This window comes from Anopheles cruzii, chromosome 3 (assembly GCF_943734635.1).
Source record: "Anopheles cruzii chromosome 3, idAnoCruzAS_RS32_06, whole genome shotgun sequence".
Classification (NCBI taxonomy): Eukaryota; Metazoa; Arthropoda; class Insecta; order Diptera; family Culicidae; genus Anopheles; species Anopheles cruzii.
The window spans coordinates 69,778,674-69,801,813 of record NC_069145.1 but is presented as its reverse complement, the minus strand read 5'-3'; the positions used below and the strand labels follow the sequence as shown (position 1 = coordinate 69,801,813).

The window sequence follows — 23,140 nt, the reverse complement described above, 5'->3', positions numbered from 1 at the left end:
CAAACATTTCTTTAAGGACCTCGAATTTGCTCTCCGAGGGGAAAACCCCCAACTAAACACTCACCAGCGCTAACAGTTAAATTAATTGTTCAGACGAGAAAACGTGCATGCGAAACTCAGCGAACCTCGCCGCGTGGCCGTATTTCGCTCGCCGAAAGCGTTTACGACTTGGTCCATGTAATCCTTACCCCAGAGCTGGAGAATCCTTCCGGAAGATTTACTACATTTCCTGGCCCGGGCCTGGTTGGTCCGGTCTCGGCTCGATGTTTGCTCGTTTGGAGTCCTACTTCGGTTTAACTAATGATTTGTATCCGCCAGTGAGCGCGCTCATTGTTCTTTCGGTGTCGGCGTGCTGCAGTCCGCTGTGCTGTGCTGCTGGCCAGTCGACCACGTCTTCGGACACCCCGAAGCCTCGATTTGCCATGTTGTAGCCCCTCGCCCGCTCCGGTGTTCCGGTGTGGCAACTTCCACTAACGACTTCCGGCCGACTGATCGTCACTTGCTGGTGCTTGTGCGATGTTCCACTCTTGTAGCGCACTGTGGCCATTTCGAACGCCTCGGACCTAACCGACGGAAGAATGCAAGCCGTCGAAGAAAGCCGGAGAATATTTGCTCAAGAAGCTGGACGAATGGCGCCCGGGCAACGGCAAAGCGGCACCAGCAGCAGGTACACGATCCGCACTTCCTTTCGAACGAACCGGGTCAGTCGTATAAAATATTCCAACAGTTTAAACACGGCACCGGCACGGAGAATAAATTAGGAGCAAACATACGTTTCCATAAATTGCTAAACTTTGAGCCCCTCCGGTACACGCTATGGTGGAAGTAATTTACGCTGCCCTACGCCAGTTTGACCATGAAGATGGCCGGCCCGGACGAGGGCGTAACTACCCTACCACTACGTATTGCGTTGTAACTGATGCCAGCCAACAATGGACGGAACAAATCGTTCGTTCGGCCCGTCTGTAGGATGGCCAAATAAATAAAGCTGCACTTTTGCACTCTGCTCGGAGCCTGCTCGGACCTCGCTTGGGCAGTGGCTCGTTTATCTCTTTAGAATCCGACCGATCCGGGCTCCTCTGTCTGCATCTTGATTCGGTGATTAGCAAACACTAGTCGTGTATTGGCAAAATTTGTTTAGTTTGAGTTTGATCGAGCGATTGTGTCGGGAACATAATAATCCACGTTTATCCTGATTGAGGACCGGCAAAAACATTCTTGATTTTGAAATAAACTTCTCGCCATTCCACACAGCGGTTCAGGGTAATGGGTTCGCCGTGGTCGTTTCTCAAGCATAATGCTTGGTCGCATTAATGTTTAATGCTCTCCAGTTTGTGTGCCAGTCCGTGCACTTTTACGCCAGCGATTGCACAGCGAAAACGAGCAAAGCTTTCGAAAAACCGACCATCGTCCACCGTTTGCTGTACGGTTGATGATATTTTGATTATCCCTCTTACGTCTTGCGGCAGGCAATTTTCATTAGCACCGCGCAGAAGGCACCCCGTCACCGTCGGCACGAACAACGGCGCCTCGGCCAAGTCCAATTTGTCGTAGCAAAAATAAAGAAAAGACGTACAAACGCCGGGTGGGCACGGTTACGGCTTCAAAATAATTACATCCGTAATCCGTTCCCGAGCGCGTGTTGCAGTTCTACCTAGTGCCAGCCAGCTACAACAGTAATTACCAGCTGACCTGAACTAGTTGACTGCGGAGCGCGAAGACCAAGAAGTACCGGACCCAAGAAGCCGTGACATCGTTCCGTCGCTAACTAGCTCCTGTGGGGCGAAGTCAGGCGAACGATGGCAGTTTATTTCGATTTCACCGGCGACTGGACTGTAAGCTGGAGGTTACTTACCCCGTTCGCCTTCGCCTAGCCAACTACAGTTGTGGCAAGTATTGGTACGATTTGTCCACGTCCAGCGAGACCGTAGCTTACATTCCACCCAATCACGGTGTCACCATTTTCTGACAGCTCCGGCGCATTCCAACCGCCTCCTGCGTTCGTACTGCCGACAACTAAGTTATAAAGCTAATTTCATGCTTCCTAAAGTTGTCAGCTTGAAGCCGTGGCAGGCACAACAACCTTCCTGCCGACGCCGCCAAGTGTGTGTGTAGAGTTCCGGTCTGAGGTTTCACCTGGCGCCGGGCCGCGGTAATATCTTCATCCAAAGTCGACACACACACGGCAAACGGCGGAACATTTTTCTTCCGTACATTTCGCCGGCAGCCTCTCGACAGGTTGATTTCGATTGTGAAAAAGTTTGTTTCGTTGTGGTGCCTGCCATGAGAGTTCGCTTGCGGCCAACCGAACGCCTCGTCAAGTTCTCCGGCTTCTCCGTGCGGCTTTCGCAGGAAAGTTCGCGCAAGACGAAGTTGGCCCGCCGTCGGGGGAGGGCGCGTGACACAGATGACAGTTGGGGCAAGTTCTGAGTTGAGGCGAACGAAAAAAAAAAACACCAAACAAAATAAAAGAATAAATGTTGGTAAATGATTGTATCCTGGGTTGTCGTTTGCTAACTGGGCAACTGGGGACTACCGACGACGCAGGACGAACCGTCGCCTGGTTTGGTTGCCTGCAGGTCCTTTTAACCAGAATCGGATTCCTTCTACTTTGACTGGTGCCGTTCGTTCTTTCTCCGCTTCTCGGGGCTTTCTTCAACTACACCACTCTCCGACCCGGCGACTGCAGAAAGGCTTTTTATTTATTTAAAGAAAAATAAATGGGATCCACCGAGCAAAAGTGACACCGGCAACGGTAACCAACGGCCATTACGAGCAGCTTTTTGCCCCGGTTTTTGGTCGCATCGCTGTTGCTGTCCTGTTTTTCTTGGCCACACTCGGCCGCAGGCCCCGATCGTGCCTGGCCTGGCAAGAGCTTAAGAATGCGAACGTAGACGGACGAATGTCATAAATAATTTATGTGATTTTCAATTTGCTATCTGCCACATTTTGTAAATACTGCTTCTCAGTCTACCTCTAGCCGCCGGCACTGGCTGCCGGAACCGGTAAAGGACGCTTTTGGTTGTCATTCTTTTGCCTTTTTTTTTTGGCTTGGTTCAGCCCAGGTGACAGATGTGGAGCGTCAGCCGTTTGGGTTTGCTGTTTAGCTTTTACCGTACGTTGGCTGAGCGCCAGGGCCACCGGGGACTGCTGGCAGGCCCACTTTTATGTTCGCTATTCCCCACGCTACTTGAAGGGCCTCACCTTACGGTCCTGTAACCTGGTTATCCCCGGCGGCTGATTCATTCTAGTGAATATATTCATACTTTCAAAAGCTCCAACTCCAACGGTGGGTCTGCCAGAAAAGTTTCGTAAAACAACGGAATACGAAACATTCGGCCTGCTCCGGTCGCACTCCGAATGCGGTCAAATCGATCCGCATTCCAATGGCATTCCAGACACTCATTACGTGGTGAAATAAATTGGTCTAGACACCGGACTCCACTTTTTTCCGGCCGTAATATTCCGTGGCGTTCCGACCCTTGCGTTTCACCTCCATGCGTGACCCAGATTTTCCGGGCAGACGGCAGAACTTTGCCCACTTTTGACAAGCCTTCCGGCGGCGGCTACCGGAACGGCCTACGTGGAGGTTAAAGTTTCGCCTTCCTGGCCACATTCGTGTTTCGAATTCCGAAAACTTTGCGCGGCACTCACCTCACCTACTTCAAGTCCGACTGGCTCGCGCCCCGTGAGTGGGTCTATGTTTCAGTAGGAGCCGCTGTATTCCGCTGTTCCGGGGGCGTAACGAAAGAATGCGGCGCCGGGCGAGGACCAGAAAAAAGCACAACCACCGTACTTAACCACCATTCCGGGCACCGGCAAATAGTCACTCAATTAAAGTTATTGTTATGCTCCGTTCGTATGCCGAAAAGTCGTTAGCAGCCGGATTTATGAGCGACTCACCATCAACCGTGGTCGGTGGCCACCGTCAGCCGACGACACGCAACCACTCGGCTCGCCACGAAGCTAGGTTTGGCTCGAGCTCGACCCAAACGCGCCCTCCTGTGGTTGAAAACCCTAGGACCACTCCACAAATCGAAAAAAACCCGGAGAATCCCGACCGTAACGCGTCACTGCGGGACGGCCCTGGACGTAAACAGACCCAGCGGGACATGGCCCGATAGGAGGCCGAACCCGAACCGGGCTCATCGGCAATCAATTTGAGCTGGGCTCCCCAGGATGCGTCCTCCCCATCAGTTCGCGCCAGAATGGGCAGGACCAAACGGGGGATTGCGGTTCCATCGATCGGGACCACCTCTCATTGTCGTTATCATCATCGGGACGATGATTACAGCTCGGTGGTGGAGTGAGAATGAAAAGATCCCCCCACGTGGCCCGAGAGAAGTTTACGCGAATTAAGGATATCCTGTCCCTGCGCTGTGGCGATGAAAAGGGATAAAACTGGCCACACCGTAGCGTCGAGGTGGTTGACCGACGACGGCGATTCGCACGTACTTCTCGGTGACCAGCATTGGTTAGCATAAATTGCGGACCAAAAAACGGGAACGGACTGGGACGGCGCACCCACCCACTGGCCCAGTGACTGCCGAAATGGGACACGATTTCCTTAGTCGGCCACCATTGTGTATCCACGATTCTTTTCTCCGATGGCTGGGAACATCCAAACAAACATACGAGAGAAAGGGGGGTAGAGAAAGCGAGAGAGAGAGAAAGAGAGTGGAGCGGAGGGAAATGTCGGTCCCCGGTGTGGTTACGCAACGCAATGGCCAATAAAGGGAACATTATTACTCCCTTTGCCATATTTATGCACCGAAAGGGCTTCCTTCTCCGTGGGGTTCCCCGTTCTCGTTCGGGGGAAGTCCGGGAACGAACTAACCCCGACACTAGCCACGCGACTCCTGGGGAAGGAGTCCTGGGTTGCTCACAGTCCGCTTGTTAGGCGCCCAACAATATGGGGGCCTCTCACCAGCAGCGTCCCCTGTCACATTCCGGACCAGAACGGGGCAACATTCCTGGGGAATGATATTTTTCCTCTATTTATTTATATTAGCCGCTCATAATCATGTCTGAAATGTCGATGTTCGCACTTTCCCGCTCGGGTCCGTTCCGGAGGCCCCCCGAAAGCCGTGCGTTGAGTGGCCTGCAAACGGTGTTTCATTCGTTGATCTCCTCAACGCCCACCGGCCGGTGGCTCCTAGGCGCAATGTTGCCGTGTTCGGTAAATAATAGGCTTCCGAATGGCAGGACGTGTTCACGTCGCCCGTCGTCCGTGAGCTTGGCCGTGTGCCAGCCAGGGGAGCATGCCAGCAGGAGCACCGGACGACGCCATAAATATGTGTTGCTCGCAATAAGTTTGACGTAATATGGAGTTAAATTTTATGCTCCACAAGACGATGGATGCGTGACGAATTTTGGGCGCACGCGGGCGCACCGATCGGAGCAAGGGTCCCCGGCGAAGGACTGGTTATTTGGTTGGTGTGAGGATAAATATTGTTGTATCCTCGCCGTCGGCATCCAATCGGTCCACGGCTTCGCAGGTAATGGATTACTGGTTACGGTTGTAAATCAAACAAGTATTATTTATCTTTCGACTGACTGGAACTGTAAATACCGTGAGCTTAGCCGGTGCAATGAGACAGCGCAAACATGTAGTAAACTAACGAATTTACCATCCGGCCACAAGCCATTCGCTTGTTAGTGGGTATAAATTTAAATAAATTTATTTGTCCAAATCATGCAATTTCTATACCGGTGAACTGTTCCAACACCAGAACTGGCTCCAGACTTAAACCCAGTCATTTGTACCATTTGTTAACCTAATTCTATGTTCAGACTTCTCAAAGCACTGCCCTCGGTCACCTTCAAATTCGCTTCTCCAGCTTCACCGGAATACCCTCGGTCGATCGAATCACCAGATCCGTTTTGTAGCGAATCCCATCGACCGATTCCCCGGGCAGGATATGATAGGCGGCGAGAAGCTTCACGATCGTAACCTTCATCTCGGCCAGTGCGTATCGCTGACCAATGCAGTTCCGGAACCCGGCGCTGAACGGAATGTAGTCGTACGGGCCGCGCTTATTCTCGTTGTGCTCCGAGAAGCGCTCCGGATCGAATCGCTCCGGGTCCGGGTAGATCGCCGGGTTGCGGTGGATGCTGTATATTTGGATCGAAATCGATGTTCCCGCCGGAACGATAGCGCCATCTAGTGCGAGAAAACGAAACAAATCTTTGAATGACTCTAAATCACCCATCGTCAAAACAAACACTCACTAATCTCCATGTCTTCGAGGAGCTTGCGTCCAATGAGCGGCACAGGAGGCACCAGTCGTAGCGACTCCTTGATCACCATGTCCAGATAGGTGAACTCCTGCAGCATCGTGTGCGTCAGCGGTACGGACTGCTTCTCGGCACCCAGCAGACGATCGATCTCTTCGTACAGACGCTGCTGCACCTCCGGGTGCTTGGCGAGCTGCAGAATGGTGAACGCAATCCCGGACGTGGTCGTATCGTGGCCCTCGAACATAAACGTGTCCACCTCCTCGCGGATGTCCTCGTTACTGAGCGGCTTTCCGTCCACCGTAACCTTCAGCAGCTGATCGAGGAACGTGTTCTTGCGCTTCGAGTACAGATCCTTCTCATTCACGTCAAACTCCTCGTCGCCAAGACGCTGCTTTTGCTCAAGCTGTGCTCGGCGGTTCATGATCACCGAGTTGGTAAAGTTGTGCAGTTTCTTGATTACGCGCCCCTGCTCGCGGGCGTACGGGTACAGGAAGAACAGCGAAGGAAACTGGCGCAGTATGCTGAGCACACGGCGCAAAAAGAAGATGCTCATCTGCTTGACCGCCTGGGCGTACTCGTTGTCCGGATTGTCCTGCGCATGAACTCGCACTCCCATCGATGTCGCTGTTCGAAATAAATTATCGTTAGCATATGCCCGAATCGCGATCCACACGGCTACCTACCACAGATGCTATCCAGGGCGTACAACGTCACGTAGTTGTAGATATCAAACTCTCCGCCACCAACATGCTTCTGCAGCTTGGTGACCAAAATGTCCGCCTCTTCATTGAACACATCCATAAACTGATCGAGGATGGTGAAGTGGAATGCCGGCGTTATGATCTTGCGCCGCTGGAACCACTTCTCGCCGAACGAAATCAGTAGTCCCGTCCCCAGCCAAGGCTCGAGGAAGTCGTACACGAAGGACTTCTTCGTCGTCTTGGCCAGCAGCACCTTTTCGACGTTGCGCGGGCTGGATATCTCCAGCACCAGATCGTTGAGGGCTCCCATCACAGCCACATCCGCTCCGTACTGTTTGGGCAGCCCCACAATGATGTCGAATATGTCTAGCGGAAACGGAGGACAACATGAGCTGGATTTTCCGGTACTTTTGCCATAAACACCGTCACAAACCTGGGATGCTTTTGTTTTTAAACATATGGTACGACCCCAGAAAGTAGGTAGCTGGCGGGGAGCCAAACTTTGCCCGGATCGCCATCAGCTGCTGGCGATGCAGGTGGTACTTCACCAGCACGTAACACACATAACACAACGCGAGTGTCAACAGCCAGATCATCGTGACGCGTTAGAACTATCCACTCCGGTTCCTGAACTGCCGATCCACTCGGGGCGGCCTACACTTATCAACTGACCTGACCTGGGCTTGGACTGCAACACTTGGGGATGATTGGGGAATTGGCGAGAAAATTATCTCCACCCGAGGGTGTACTCTGATAGGGTTCTTATCGCGCCGTTTACAACCGGATCGCTACGGTTTCTCTAATCATCGCGAGGACTTTGGGCTGCCGGCCGGGTGAGCGGCTGTTGTGGACAATCTACGGCCGGTGGTAATGGGTCGTTGAGCTAATTAACCGGTTGTTGTAGTAGTTGTTTTGCTTAAGAGACTTTGAGCGGTTCATTCGTCTCTTGTGAACCGGTTATTTCGAAGAGCGCGAGAGAGAGAGTTGTTTCGATACGACCGGCACTACCGGGGAGGGTGACATTGTTCGATGTTTACAACCCGGGCAGGTACCGTTCTAAAGTACACCGTCATACGAGCATTCAGCATGACTTGCCGCTTTGACTTCGGCTAAAAGCAAAATCTTCCTTCGATGCGCTTCCTGACTTCGATCGTTTTATGTCATTAATGCGGTGTGTTGAACGTCGATGCGGCGTGACAGTCTGACAATCAAAGTAGACCTAGCGCAACGCAAATGAAAATCCTCGTCCCCAGACGTAGCAACCGAAGATTTGCATTAATTTTGCAACTTCTGAAGCATCCTTCAGCAGTATCCCTTTAATCTTCTCCATTTGCGCAAAGTACGTCCCAAACGGCACAGAATTCATTTGCTAGCAAATGGTACTTCTCCCGCGTGAACAACTGAAGCAACAACTTGTAAAATGATTAAAATATTACTCGCGCGGTACGGTCGGGTCTCATTTGGACCGTGGTTTTAAGAGCATAATTTCAAGTCCGCCGGAGGTTTTCGCCGGTAAGGACCCGACAGATTATCGTCCTGTGCATTGCTCATCGTTTTCGCCCTATTTTCCCAGAGAGCTGCAAATTAAAAGGAATAAAAATCGTATCTCCTCGAAAGCCACGCCACACCGTAAGGATCGCTTTCGCATGAGATGCTGCTGCTGGTGTATATCATATGCAAACCATTCCTGCGGTGGATCCGTTCGCTCCCCTCTCGAAGGACTCGCCCCCGGGGGGTGGACGTGGGCTGTTGCTAAATTTGCGTTTCATCCGTTTCATCTCGAACAAGAGCAAAACGCAACCGGTCCTGCACCCGGATGCAATGGTGCATACCATCCTTGTGCCATCCTTTGATGGCAGCCGGGGCCAGGGTTCTGCTGCACGACCACCGAATCGCTTCCGGTGGTCGACGCCCGTTGGGTACACCGAAAACCACAATCCGCTCCCGGTGCACCGCATAAATCATCCGATCCCGTTCCGGCTAAACAAGTAGGATTGGAGAAGAAGAAACAAAATCCGAGGCACCCCAAGGAGCATAAAAAAGCGAAGATTGAAAATCTATGCCCCGGTACGTCTGTTTGCGTTTTTCATTATCCATTATACCTGAATATCGGGCGTTGTTTGACGTGCTGGTGCCGGTTTCGAAGTTGAAAGAACACAATCTACCGCAGCCACCGCAGTGGCTGGGGAACCGATCCCTCGGCTCGAAGGACAACACACATTACTGTTTGCCACCCTTTTTAAGTTTTTTCTCGCCCACAGCAACACCAACGGTGTTTGTAGCGTTCATCGCGCAACCCCGTTCCAACGGGGAGCAAACAAAAAAAAACAGATACACAAGCCCTTTGGATGTTGCCTTGCATTGTCGGTAGCGTCAAAGGGGGCGTGATGTTCCACATTATGTGGCATCCTATTGTTGGGTGTGCAGGATGCGCTTTCGTGCAGTTTTCGGTTCCGCGCGTAATCCGGAATGCAAATGCCACACACACACACGCATACAGACAGACAGACGGGACGCTCGCTGTTCCGGGATGATTAAAAAAGGAAACGATAGCCCTGCTGCTGGTTGCGTCGGAAATCGGAAATGGAAATCGAGTTCACGTTTTGATGGCAAACCCCAACACTTTAAACCCCTGGGATTGTCGCCGGTCGGTGTTCGATTACTTCTCGGTCTTAAGTCTATTGAAGATCATAAGCGGGGCGTCTATTTAACGTACATCATTTCGCGTCACTCGCGGTGGTGGTGCAAGAAGTTGCAGTTCTCATTACACGGTGCCATAATTAAAGTCCCACCAAAGTCCCTTTCAGACCGATGACTCTGCTTGCCTAGCATCAAATATGGATGGTGGACGGTGGTGTAAATATTTGATGAACGGCTCGATGAGCTCTGTTTGTGCTGCACGTTGACGACACCCGGGAACCCTCGACCCGGCTGTAGACGCCGAGGTCAGGACCGAGGACCCCAACGCACACAAAACCCACCAGTCCAACCAGATTTGTATGCCTTTCATCGCCCGTTGACGATTTGATTTGAATTTGTTAGAAGCTTGTTCTCGGTTGTTTACAGTTTCACGACAACTCGGGCGGAGCTATTAAACTCGAGCAGGAAGTCAATCGAGCGAGTAATGTACGAGCTGGCCGGCCGGCCAGGATTGTGAGACTTGTAGGACTTGCATCGCTGGACGGTAATAAAAGATCCACGGCCACAACCCCGGCCGATGGATTAATTTTGCAATGCCTGTCCGTTGTTGCTAAAAGTGGAGCCACTTGGAGTCTTATCCGAAGCCAAATAAAGGATACTACCCTGAAGATGCTTGCACACAAAACCGGGTGCTCAGCTGGCGAATGCGGTTCCGCCTGCTCCCCGGACGAAGAACTTGTGTATTCATGCTGCGTTTACTTTTTCATTATCGTTTTCCCCGTTGTGTCACTCGTCACCGTGTGTTCAGATTGTACGGTTGTGGTCCTTGTGTGCCACACAAAAGACATCCCTGATCCGGATGGCAAGAAATGCGAACTTCCGTAGCGCATCGTTTGTTCCTAAGATTATGTATGACAAAGGCTAACGGTCAGCATCTTTCGGTTACGGTCCATAACCTCAGAGGGCATCGCTCTTGTCAGCCGGCCTCTTGAGAAACAGCCGGCCAGCTGGGTCTCCTGTCGGAAGAAGTGGTCTTTGTTGGCAGAACTTTCCCAACGAGAATCGGATCCAATCTTCAGCATCCGAGCAAGGCTGGTTATTGAAATTATCAAACCATAAAACAATCTGCACTTTCGTTCTGAAGTATCGGTACGAATTGATCAGATATCTTGGGACTTCCACAAGTCTGAGTCGAGACGAGATAACAAACGCACTATAGAATTCAGTCATTATCAATAATCGAAACAAATCTAATGTCCACAGTCCCACAAGACTGTTGCTTAGGAAGGTTCTAGTGCTTCTGTAACTCATCTTTCTATTCACAAAGCTAAGGATACGCAGTCAAGTCTAACAGTCTAACTCCAAATACTATTCATACAGCTATTCCGCCTCATTGCTCAACTAGTTTCTCGACACAAACGAAACTAATACCTCTTATTGAACCGTAATGAAGGACGACCCCCTAAGTTCCACCACCGCAGGTACGGTGCCGTATTCAAACCAAGTTCATTAAATCGGCAACTGGAACGGTCCTCAAGTCCCTCTCTCGAATTCTACAGCTTTCCCGTCGTTCGCGCTCTTGCCACAGAGTTGTACGGCCGTCCGTGGAGACAATCAGCCCCGAGGCAAAACGGATATACTGTCTCCTTCACCTCCTGGGGCCCACACCTGCCACACCTCAGAATGGCGCCACATTTTAATTGGATTGCGTTTAATTATCCATTAGCCAAAGTTTTGACGGTAATTTCCTGCCCGTTCCGACATTGTCATTTGACCGATTCGCCCGATGAGCCCGAGGCTGACTTCTGCGGCTGGCAGCGAGCGGGGGGATTCCACAAAACCTCAAGCCAGCAAAGACATCGTCGTGCCGGTGTGGTGCCCTTAGTAGCGGTAGCAACGATTAACCCCCAGGAGGGATGGGCTGGGACACCAAGAAACTCGGAACCGAACGCTTCCTGATGGGGCTAGATGGTTCCTATTAAAGTCATTGTTCTCGACAGTGCAGTCAGAACGAAGTTCCTCTCTGCACTGTTGTGACAATTTATAGGTCCACATCTCCCACAGTTGCCCACAGATCCTAGAACGGCCACAAAGTGGGGCCGCAAATCGATTTAGATTAAATCGATAGAAATTTATATATTAGCTAAATAAAGTTGTCATCTCCGTCAGGGGTGGGTAGGGTGGAAGAAGACTGACCTACCAGGCTGACGGCGGTACCACCCGTTGGACCCACTGCTCCGCACTCATCGGGACCGACCACAGACCACAGGCAGAATATCAATAAGTTGGTGCAGCACGCAGCTGGGACGGAACACACCAATCGGACCGGCCGATCGGTTCGGATCTGCAGTGCAGCACAATTTAGTGTCCGAAGCGAACTGGTCCGGAGAAGATGGATGAATTTTTGTGTCTCGGCATCGTCGACGGTACGTCGTTGTGTCAAACAACGCAACCCACTTGTGCGGATTCGTATTCAGAGGTAGTCGTCGTCGGTTACCGGGGGACTCTATGATTCGAACGCCGAATCAATAATGATCGATTCGATACCGAACTTCATCATATTCGTGTTATTACGGCTCCCGTTCAGATTCTGGCCACTCGTCGGAACGGATTCTAGTGGTACTTCCGATGAACGACCCCTGGTGCCATCATACGATGGGTTGCCATCAGTTAGGATAAGCCCTTTCCGTTTGGTTGACTCGAGCCAAGTCTCAAGCGCCATCCAAGAAATCGATGACTTTCTTCGCGCAGGACAATAGTTCACCCTTCGGCGGATAGTTTGGCCAATCGAACCGACCCGGGGGCTGCCCGATTCGTTAACCTTAAGGCTGAGCTTTGACCCCCGCTCGTGCGCGTCCCAGTGACACCCCCGACGAGTCCTGCCTAATGATGGCAAATAAATTTTGACATGCAAAAAGCTGCAGAACCGTTCGTCAGCCCCTTGCACCTGTCCCCTGCTTCGGAGGACAATGAAAAAGAACTCAATCCATCTTCTCGGTGGCCCTCGGTTCCCTGGGCCATACATAGGCCAGGAGTGCACCGGGAAAGCAAACATCGTCCGGCAATTATGGTGGTGACACTCTATAACCCCGCTCTCTCTCTCTCACTCGGTCACACGAGGACGCTGGATGCGGGCCAGTTGTGGAAAAGCCCTACAGTCGCTCGGGCACGGGCCAGCGAACGTGATCAAATGAAGTTGGCTCATTTATCTCTCCCGGCGAACTTTCTGAACTTTCGCCAGTTAGTAGCCGAGAGGGAGACAGGGGCGTAGGGCGAGTGGGCGATGGCGCTGGGCTTTGGTTTGTTTGCCTGTTAACGAGGACACGACTCTGCTGCGACCGTAGCAATCGCCGTATGCGTACTGCATATGGCCCTGGGCCGTCAGCGCTGCACAAAAATGGGGCTTTTGGAACTTTGATGATGCGGTTTTCGGAGTCGCTTGCTGGAGTCATAATAGGACTGAAGTTTTTGGTCCGTTTGATAAAATCTCGCTCCCTTTGGCAGTAAGACTCGAGTGCGGACTTCGGGTCGGAGTTGTGCATCGGAATTGCGCAACATTGTTTTCGGGAGTTTTTCAAACGCGTGCACCGTCCACGGACTGTTTGGTGGCCATCTGCTTCACAAACCGAACACAGCTGGTTTTGAAAGGTTTCTGCCTTTACATCGGGCTGATTGTGTTCGAGGTTTGCTAATTGAAGTAATCAGCCAACTTGTAGCTGGGTGGACTTAACGGGAAGATTGAACCAATTAAGGAACCGTTCCGGTACGCTTTGTCAGACGTATTGATTTGTGGAAAACTGTTTCACTATCTTTAATCGGTTTACAAGAAGCCCAAAATTTGAAGAAATATTTAAAGCGGTGTGTTGTAAATAAAAACCATAACTTTTGTTACCAAAAATCAACATGTTATCATTATTAACACATTATTTATTTTAAATCCCGAAGCTCCGGCTTTGAGCACTCCAAGTTTGGTTTATCAAAGCCCAACATCACCGGTGGACAGATTAGCGTTGGTCTGGCATTCCTCAATCGTAGCAACCACATTCTTTGGAACAGAAAAAACCGAAAGCGGACAGATGTTTTCCTTCCATCACGTCATTATCCGCACATAAATCCCCATCAACCCTTTTTGGCCATCCTCCAGCAGTAGTAGGTTTATTATTCACTCACCGTTAGTTAGCAAAGGACCTTGAGAATGCTATCTCCATTGTTGAGCGCCACCACACCCGACAACCGCACAGTCCCAGCGACAATTAGCCATGCCGTGTATCGTGATAATGTCCTTAACGGGCCGGCCAGCATGCTCGGCGCTGGCGCATCCCGAAATCCCCGGGACACCCATTACACATTGTCTGGCGCTCCTGCGAAGCCCTAATCCCATCGCTTACAGCTGAGCACATTTTAATCCTCGTGCCTTCCAGTCCTGGCAGTGCGTCGTATCCTGTGAAAGTCGTACACGTCGAGCCCGTCGAGGCCGACCGGATGCCATAATCGCACAATCTTTTAATCTGCTTCCGCTGCTTCTCGCAATGTTGCCGTTGGGCGGCCGCCCATCCCGTCCTAATGTCCTAATCCCGCATTGTTTTAAATTAATAATCTCATTTCATATTCCCGTTATGATTTCATTAACTGGCAGCCCTGGCATCCCAGGCAGCTCAAGTCGCTCGGAATCGCCCGGAAGAACGGCCCACGGGCCGTAATCTACTGGCCCGCTGGCCCATCCTTTGCCACCGTGGCAATCGCCTCGAACATTGTCAATACGGCCATTAGGAGGGCGGCCGAAAGATGCGCACACTGCGGCACAGGCCACGTTGCGTCTACCCCGTGGTGTGCGGTCATCGCGAAGCTCGAACGGAGCTTGGCGCAGTCTTGGCCAGGATACGAACGGAATCATTAGCATAAAACCGTAATGTGTCCCAATTAATCATAATGTGAAAAGTCTGCTTGTCGGTGAATAAATTACGTGCCCGCTTCGTGCGGTTCAGCTCCGGTTCCTGGCCTGGCCACTGCAGGTCTCCGGTGGCAAGTGTGCGATCCGAGAATGTTTAATTCATGGTGAAAGCTGAAGAAAGTCACTTTCTGCGGCAGCTCCAATTAATGCAGCTCCGTTGGCGGAACTAGTCGAGTGGTCGCTGCATATCGCGATCTGCTTGCCAAATACGGAAACGTTTCCGGTGAACATGTAAACAGAATGCCGTTCCACGCCGTTACTAAGTAGCGTTTACACAATTGTTGGCCACATCGACAGTAATGTTGTAAGGAGAACACGAAACAAAAGCGTAACGATGGCCAGAGCCTGAGCTTAGTATTGGAACAAGTCAGAGGTTAATTTAACCTCTGTATCTGAGTAACAATTTAAGTCATTACCTACAGCGATTGAAGTTGAATTACATTTATTATAAACGAATCACGAGAAATCTTGAAGAATTCAATTGAAGCATTGAACCAATAGAATCCGCCGCAGCCTCGATCTTGGAAATATTATTTCAAAAATGGAAAACATTTATCATCCTCCGTGTTCGACGACCCTCCGCCCGTTTTGGGTGGGTTCCTGCTTCCATCCCGCTTTATGACTTTCACCTTTCGGCTGATGTCACTAAACGGCGCTCGACGTCGCCCAAATGGCATCGCCATGAGCGAATCGAGTATCGAATGCAGCACTCAAACCCAAACCCATCCCAAGAACGACACACGTGACATTTTCCGTGGCTCCAATTTTCCGTTCTAGCCGCTCCGTTCCGTTCCGTTCCGTTCTGGCCGACTGCTACTTTGACCGGGCTTTTGCCCGGCTCACGGCTCACACGGTTGAGTGTGCGGGCTGATTGACGACGTACATTATTCCAATTGTCACACTTAATCCGCCCGCGGCGTGGCCGGGCGCGGTCGATCGGGCGGCGACGGAGGCGGCGCCACCCGGGAAATGCCAAACAAACGGAATGCGAAAGTGAGGATTTAGTGTGTTCGCTTCACGTACCGTGCGGCAGCCGGGCACCGTTCTGCGGGCAGGACATTCTCCATTTCCTTTCGCGCCGTGGCAACCGGCGACGCTACCGACCGGCGCTCCCGGTGACGTCTTGTTGGTGGAGAAAATGGAAGGAAAATGTATTCCTGTGAGTGAAATGTGACACACGAGGAGGCCGGCGACGGAGGGGCGGCCGTGAATTAAATGGAGGCGAAAAGTCTCTCGACTTTGCACTTTTCCCAGGATTCTCGATGCCCGCGCCCGCGATTCCTTCGATTCGCTTCCGTACGTGGCACGGTGGCGACATTAGAGCGACGGAAGCTAACGTTGACAGTTTGAGTATTGCTCTTCCGTGTAGACGGGTTTGGTCGGATGGATGGTTGGATGGATTCGTAGCATGCTTTAGCTTCCAGTGCGGTAAAGTGAGCTTCCAGCAAATAAACCCGGTGGCCACAAGTGGGTGTGTGTGTGGGTTACGCGGGCAAATACGTTGCGAATGTTGCGCGTGATAGAGTGCACTGCGCGGTTAGTGGAACCTACGCTCCATGTGTTGCAACTCGACATTTTTAGTGGTTAGTATGTTTATTGTTTAGACAATCATTTTTTTATGTTGCTTCGACGTTTTTAAAGATCTGTTTGAATTAAGTTAAATAAGTTTCATTGGCTTAACGGTTTCAGTTGTTCCCCAACAAGACTCATTTAAGTTTAATAAAAAATTCATTCATTGACGAAACTTTTAAAATTCTAAAAAAATTATGCTTAATGCTTTTGATCGATGATATGGCACATTCAACTAATGTTTCGATTGATAAAATTTTACTTAGATTATAAAATATCAACAATTATGTCAACGTTTATATTTGAATTTAAAACATACTAGAATACAAATACTTTAAGAATACACTAACCAACATTTATTGAAATTTAAAACAAATTCGTTGACAAGAGTGCACGAAGACGGACGGTTAACAGTTTTAGTTTTTACATTTATTGTCGAATAATTCGGCCAAACTTTATTTGTTGATAAAGCTAGGCGCTGGGATAAAGCTAGACCTTCATTTTAGTGATTGATGATTCAGGAACTAAATCGTCCTTCACGAAAAGGCCTTTGTCAGTTCACATTGACATCGTAAGCCGCCAAAAATAGCAGCAATCAAATCAAATTAAACCAGCCAGAAGAATGCAGCTGAATCATCGTTTCGAGACGCTACCCGCGCATAGCTTCACATAGTCTCATCTTCTGCGTTGTTATCCGCCACACAAAACGATCATGGAAATGCTTTGTCGTTCTCCACTCTACATAAGCCCCCAAAAACAACTATTCAACTACGTTGTGCCGCTCGAAATGGTGAACGTTTAGTGGGATTGTTAAAGCGCTCCGTGCTCCTCCGGTAGCAACAGCAGCAGCATATGGAAATCCGGCCACAAGCTCCCAACGACGGTGTAGGATTATTCAAATTTCCTCCATCCATGGCGCGCGGGTTGCCTGATTTCCGCACTCCCGTCTTGAAGACACTTCCCGACACAGGACTGGAGTGTCTGGAGCAAGCGAAAACTTTCCACTGCAAAGTCCCCGGACGTCTTGCCCGTGTGGACGTGTGGATGCGCCACCGCCCTCTATTCGACACTTAGACAATTAGAGATATGACACTGTTTACAGTTTCGGGAGTATTATTTATTCCCGTAATTGAGTGCAAACAGATCGTGATAAGTGTGCGCGCGAGTTCTGTTGGAGGGTGACTCGCTTGACGTGAAGTTCTTCTCTGACGTCGGGGACAGATTTCATTGCTTGAAGGGGGCAACCCTCAAGACAATCCCTTGGTGGAATTATTATCCGTCAGTATCTGTGATCGTTAATGAACGTTGATCCACCTTCGGGAACTTCCCGCAGTCTGGAGAGAATTTTCCACTCAACTTGTACCAACTGACGGCGACTCCAGTATTGTGACAACGTGACCCAAAGTTTCCCAATTCAATTTCGGTTTCGGTTTTGCAATTAAATTCTTCATCGGAGACCGACCACCGACCTCCCACTGGGTGACGTCCTCACCCTTCCCTGCACCCTCTATGCGCGTCTCCGAAACAACCCTCACGCTCAGCCGACGGAAAAGGGAAATTAATTAGAAATAATTTATGGCCATATTTGTGCGGTGGTTGCCGTCCGCTGACGCTTTGGTCGCTGTCAAGGGGCCGCACGCAGGGCTATCATTGTTTTCGCACTTCGCTGCCCGGGATTGGGGATGGAAAATAAAATTTTACGACTATTCACGTCATGCATCATGAACGCAATAAATCCTGGACGGTGTATTTGCTTAATTAAACTTGAGCACTCGGACTAATTCTGACGCCATTCTCGGACACAAAGAAGTGGCTCGAGGAAGAATTGGGGACCACAACAACCGGAAGCGACGACCAGCCAGCCAGTCCCCGGCGCGTAGCTCCTGCCGATTGTTGGGTAGGGATATTTTAACAAGGTCCACACAAACTTCATCAGCACGTTGAGCGCTTGACGCCAGGACGAAGCCGCGGGATTATTTCACGTCAAAAGTGACGTCTGCCGCGCTGCCAGCGAAACAATGGCCGGCGTTTCTTTCGGATCGTGTAACTTCGGAAAAGTGTCCGCCATGCGGGAGCGGGTCAATTTTAAAAATTCATTATCCCAGAATGACGGCTCTGGCACGGTTCCTGCAACATCATCGTCATCATCATCAACATCAACGGGAAACTCCACGTCATTTCAGCTCGAGTAGCGGACCCTCCGTTTACGAAACATTAAGCACTTTGAGCCCACATAAATCCCGACTTTGATTAGCTCCCGACATTGTGAAGTCAAACACTTCAGAATCTCCGGTTTCGGGATAAACGTTTGCAGGGAACGAGTGGAAAGTTTCCGGCCCGTGGCAAGCAAACCGGTTGGAAGCAAATTTCTAATCCTGCTGCCGGTGCGTACCTTCGGTGCCCAACTTCGGGTCGACGTTCACCTTTGCTGGGTGCACCTAATACTTTCATCTTTGCCCCCGGGGAAGGCATCGCTCACGACTCAGCCCGTGAATTCTCCAACAAAATGCTCGCCCATCAGTTCCATTCCAGCTGGCAACCGCCCCGCTGTCGGGAACTTTTGGAAAACTTCCAGCCTTTCGAGTACATCTCTTCCCACTCTTGGCTCCAAGAGTTTCTGCATTCTTCAGACGGGCAGACGGCAGCAATCTTTGGACAAGTTTTGGGATTTTCTTTAGTTTTTCATCAAAATATGCTACCCTCCAACACGCTGGGTGGCATGGGCATTAGTGATAGATTTGCTTCTCTTTGTGCAACAAGCGAATGGATTCATCGGGCTGGGTACATTTGACTCCCGTTCATTCCGATTCCTGTTAGTTATTGGTATTGATGAACAAATTATAGTTAATTAGGCATAATTTACTGTAACTGATACGGACATCAACCAAACTAAACTTGCTTTACCCGCCTAAAGCACAAAATTTATCGTCTTTATTTCGTTTATCCAAATTAGTGACATATAAAGATTCCAACTGGGAGACAGTCCACATGTTGCTTTAGTCTAAAACATTGTCTACCTTTTTAAACCAATTGTAATCTTTCAGAAGATAGACGTAAGGTTTTTGGTGGAATTTTCTCCCTGTTTCTGTTCCCGCTAAGTTACGACTCATTTATTCATCGATTGCGACCTTCCGAAAATTCCACAAACCGTGCTCGAAGAATCGCAGATAACGGGAACGCTCATCAGCATTTTCTCGATTATGCAAAATTCATGGCGGCTTCCCGGGCTCAATCAAAAGATTTTCGAAACACGTTTTATTTTGCTCGCTCTCTCTCCCTCGCTCTGGCGTTTCAAAACAGAGCTGCAGAGCTGGCAGTAGCGAGCGTCGTGTACCAGGTCTTCCCCCGAAAGATTGTGAGGCCAAGTCGGGAAAGTTTTCCACCAGCGTCTCCGGAAAGAACGGCTTACACCGAGCCAGGCACCCATTGATTATGTTGAGGATGGGTCCCTCCACAGCGCAGCATTCCTGTTCCGTGGATAAGAGCGGGAACTGATACGCACCGCAGCCACAACTCGAGCCGCATCGTGTAATGTTGAAGGAATCCCGCCACCAACTCGGGTGCTCGGGTGGAACCGTTCGGCTTAGCGTATAACAAATCTCGATTGTGCCAGGTTCCATTATCCTTTTACGTACGCATCAAAGCATTCGATTCTGCGGCACTACTACGGTACGGTACGCCCGAGGCCACCACATACGATGATGATGTTACCACGACGCAGAGGTTGGGCGGGAAGAAAACGTCGAACGTCAACCGCCGCTCTGCCGTTGGAGTTGGGAGTCTCGGCTTCACGCCTCCAGGTGGGCTGGGAATTTATCGGCACCTGGCCCAATCCGCGAAAGCGATAGTCTGCCGGCTGCCGTTACGGGTTGCCCTCGTCAATCTTGCCTTCCGAACAAATATTTTATTTTCACCTCAACTCCCGAAACCGCTTCCGCGACCTGACCTCCCGCAAGAGCATTCTCCGTGAAACCGTTCAACAACCCTCTGATTCGCACATAAAGTAAATTCAGCATGAAATTCACCAGAGGCCGTGTACGAGGGTGTTGTTCGCGGCCAAATTCCTCGCCAGGAAGGATTTGCTGATGGCTTCTTGCTGGCTCCATTTGCGTGCTGCATACATTCAGGCGCTTGGTAAACTTTCCAGCAGCGCAATGTCCGAGCACCGATTGTTTACACATCTTTAAGCAACGACCAAACGACCGAAAGTATATGCGGTGTGCCTGCTTCGATCGACGTTACAGCGACACCTGGCGGGGCTCACTTGTGTACTGTTTGTGCTCCACCGGAACCGGAGGCTCTGCCACAAAAGAGAGCAAATCCGGTGGGTGGCCCACCTGACAAGTGCCCGGGAGCTTGACGTCGTTTAGATAAGCCGAAAATTTATATTTAAATTTCAAATTAAAGGCTCCCGGCCCGGCCGGGGGCCACTGGAGCTGCGCTCCAACGCAGTTCGACTTCCGAGCTCCCCAGGATTTCGTGGCCGTAAACGGTTGCCGAGTGGCGGCTTCTGCGCCCTGGCAGCCGAGGCGCTCGATAAGATCACCCGTGGGCCGTGGGCTAATTTATACAAAAGCCGACCGTCGCGCAAGCTACTGCCCGGGACGATCTCCCCGGACCACGCCCTGCTGTGGATGTCTCCACGCTGCCCCGCGCGCAAACGAAGCCGGAAGGAAGCTCCAGCTGTAGTTCGTAGCGCGCCGAACGAATCGAAACGGTGGGCCTATGTTGCGATGGGTCCGCTTCCAGTGCTTCAGCCAGCCGACCACTGTGCCAGGGGCGTCCTTTTGGAGTCCCCTGCCAGAATTTGATTACATTCACCTGTGTGTGTGTTTTCCTTCCTTTCGGCGGTGGAATTTTGTTTACCAAAAGCCGGACCGTGGCCGGAAGCGGATGAAAGAAAGAAGTTTTTCCAACAACTTTTCTTTGAATTTTCCACGAGGGCCCCAGGCGCGGGGACCGTAAGAATGTGCGCTGCTCTCTTGTGTCCTACGCGTTACGCAACAGAAAATCTAGATTGTCACCCTCGCTTCCGGGGGAATGACAAGTCACCAAAATGTGGCCCACAGTGACGGCGTTTCTTAAAGAAAGCTCTCACTCGCTTGTGGTTCGGATTTATCTTTACTTTAACTGCCGAGCCGATGCAACGCGAGCACGGAGCGTGGTTGCAATGACTGCAAACCGAAACGGCCAGCATTGAACGGTGGGTCCTAAGTGAAGCTTATTGGGTTCATAAATTCCCTGCGCCAGCAATCTATGGTGCCACACGAGCCGCCCGTGAGTCCGGCGAAGCACGCAGTCCATAAATTACGGCAAGTACGGGTGCGGTTACGGAGGCAATGTGTGAAACAACTTTATCGCCACCCGGAGCTGGCCGAAAGCGAACGTCATGCATCATCCCGGAGGCTCGTGGTTCGAAGCTTTCGGCACATGAACTTTGACCATGTGTTTTAATTATTATTTATGCTCTCACTTTAGCAATAATGGACGAAAGTTGCTCTTGCTTAGCGGCAGCGGCAGGACACCGGGCAGCATCTTAACTGCACTTTCTTCACTGCGCCCACTGCTTTGTGCCGAGCGATCATCGCCGTCTCAACCGGAAGTTATGGTTGCTTTCTTGAACGGCAACCCGACAGGACGTAACTGAGAACTTTACATCCACCAACGCCCGTAGCCGTAGCCGAGAGGTCCTTTGGCCTGTCTGCGGCAAATTATCTCCGTTGTTTATTCAGAGTTGAATGTTTCGGGCTTGTGGCTCTTTTTCTCGCTGCGAAAACATCGCAGATTGCGAGAGTGAAAGATTTGTTTCGACTTTTTTCGTGTTCCCGCTGCACGCTGCAAGGGCGCAAAAGCTTTCCAACCCCAGAACGTTCAACTCGGCACGGCAACGGCACCCGGAGCGCGGGAAGATAAAGTTATGAATGTGAAAGTTGAACATGTTTTCGGGAAGTTTCATATTCCTTTCGTTTTTTGTCTCGAGCCATCGGGCCAGAAATATGTCAAAAATTAAGCAGAGCTGTGAGCGCACTCACCAAAGGAAACCGCTCGGGGGCCCGGGGGCCAATCCCAGGAGCCCAAACTTCCTCGGAAAAGGCAGACACGGGAAACACGGTTGCCGAGGACGACGATGATCATCAACCGAGAGTCCGTTATGTTGTGCCGGGCAGCAAAAGCAAACACTAAACGGTCCCTTTTTTTAATGTCCTCTCGACGGACGGGTATCAAACTTTGAAGTACATTCCGAGAAACTTTCGGACAGAAATTTAAGATCGAGAGTGGATGCTACTCTTGGATTCTGGAAACCTACCTAGGCGCGCTCATGGTGAGCATAGGCAAACAACGCTCGTTGCTTAAATTAGCTTACGGCGAAGCATTTCTGGGGCAATTGCATGAACCTTAACATGAGCCGCGTAAAGAGGAAGCCACTTTGAAGGTGGTTTACGAGCCCGCCGTACGCTGTCGTGCTTCACAAATTGGATTCCAACTTCAACCGTGGGCTTCCTCGCCAGGTTGGAGTCAACTCACTTCCCGAACTGAAGTCCCGAAACCACTCGCATCAAATTGAATAAACATCAAATTAAATCGGCAAACCCAAGATGGTGGCCGTTTCGATTTCCGACAAATCATGCTTCCGTTCCGGTTCGGCCAACAAAGAGAGTGCCGTGCGGCACGTCAAAGTGAGAAAAATCCATTAGTTAACATTTTGTCACGCCGGAAGCGCGGTGGCACGCGTTGCATTCGTCACAAGTTTTGGTTCCGGCGAAAAAAAATGCGGGAAGTCCTGCGAGAACCGGACAACATGTTTCTCGCGAAAACCCGCCTGGCGTTTTTTATCGCTAAAATTCTTTCACAACTTTGTTGTCGTTACCGACCCGACGCCTTCGGTGTGCTGGTGTGTTTGGTGTAGAGTTAAGTTTGTATTTCCATTTCACTCTGACCACCAATTTGGGGTCCCGAGCTCGGGAAAAGGAAACTCGCTTTTAACGGCCACGTGTTTGCATTGCAGTGGCGATTGAAGAAGCGAAAATAAAAGGAGAAG

General features: G+C 50.7%; 2 protein-coding genes across 2 annotated transcripts in view; one reads left to right on the top strand and one right to left on the bottom strand.

Annotated features, from left to right (window-relative positions):
* The window catches only part of LOC128270883 (kinesin-like protein CG14535), a 71,135-nt gene that overhangs the window by 31,026 nt on the left and 16,969 nt on the right, over positions 1 to 23,140 (top strand). The window lies entirely within an intron of this gene.
* LOC128271913 (cytochrome P450 4d1-like) lies at positions 5,716 to 7,537 on the bottom strand. The gene is made up of 4 exons (XM_053009595.1): positions 7,375 to 7,537; positions 6,924 to 7,307; positions 6,232 to 6,864; positions 5,716 to 6,163 (listed from the first exon to the last, which is right to left on the bottom strand). The coding sequence occupies exons 1-4, from the start codon at positions 7,535 to 7,537 to the stop codon at positions 5,823 to 5,825; spliced, it is 1,521 nt and encodes a 506-aa protein (XP_052865555.1). The 3' UTR covers positions 5,716 to 5,822.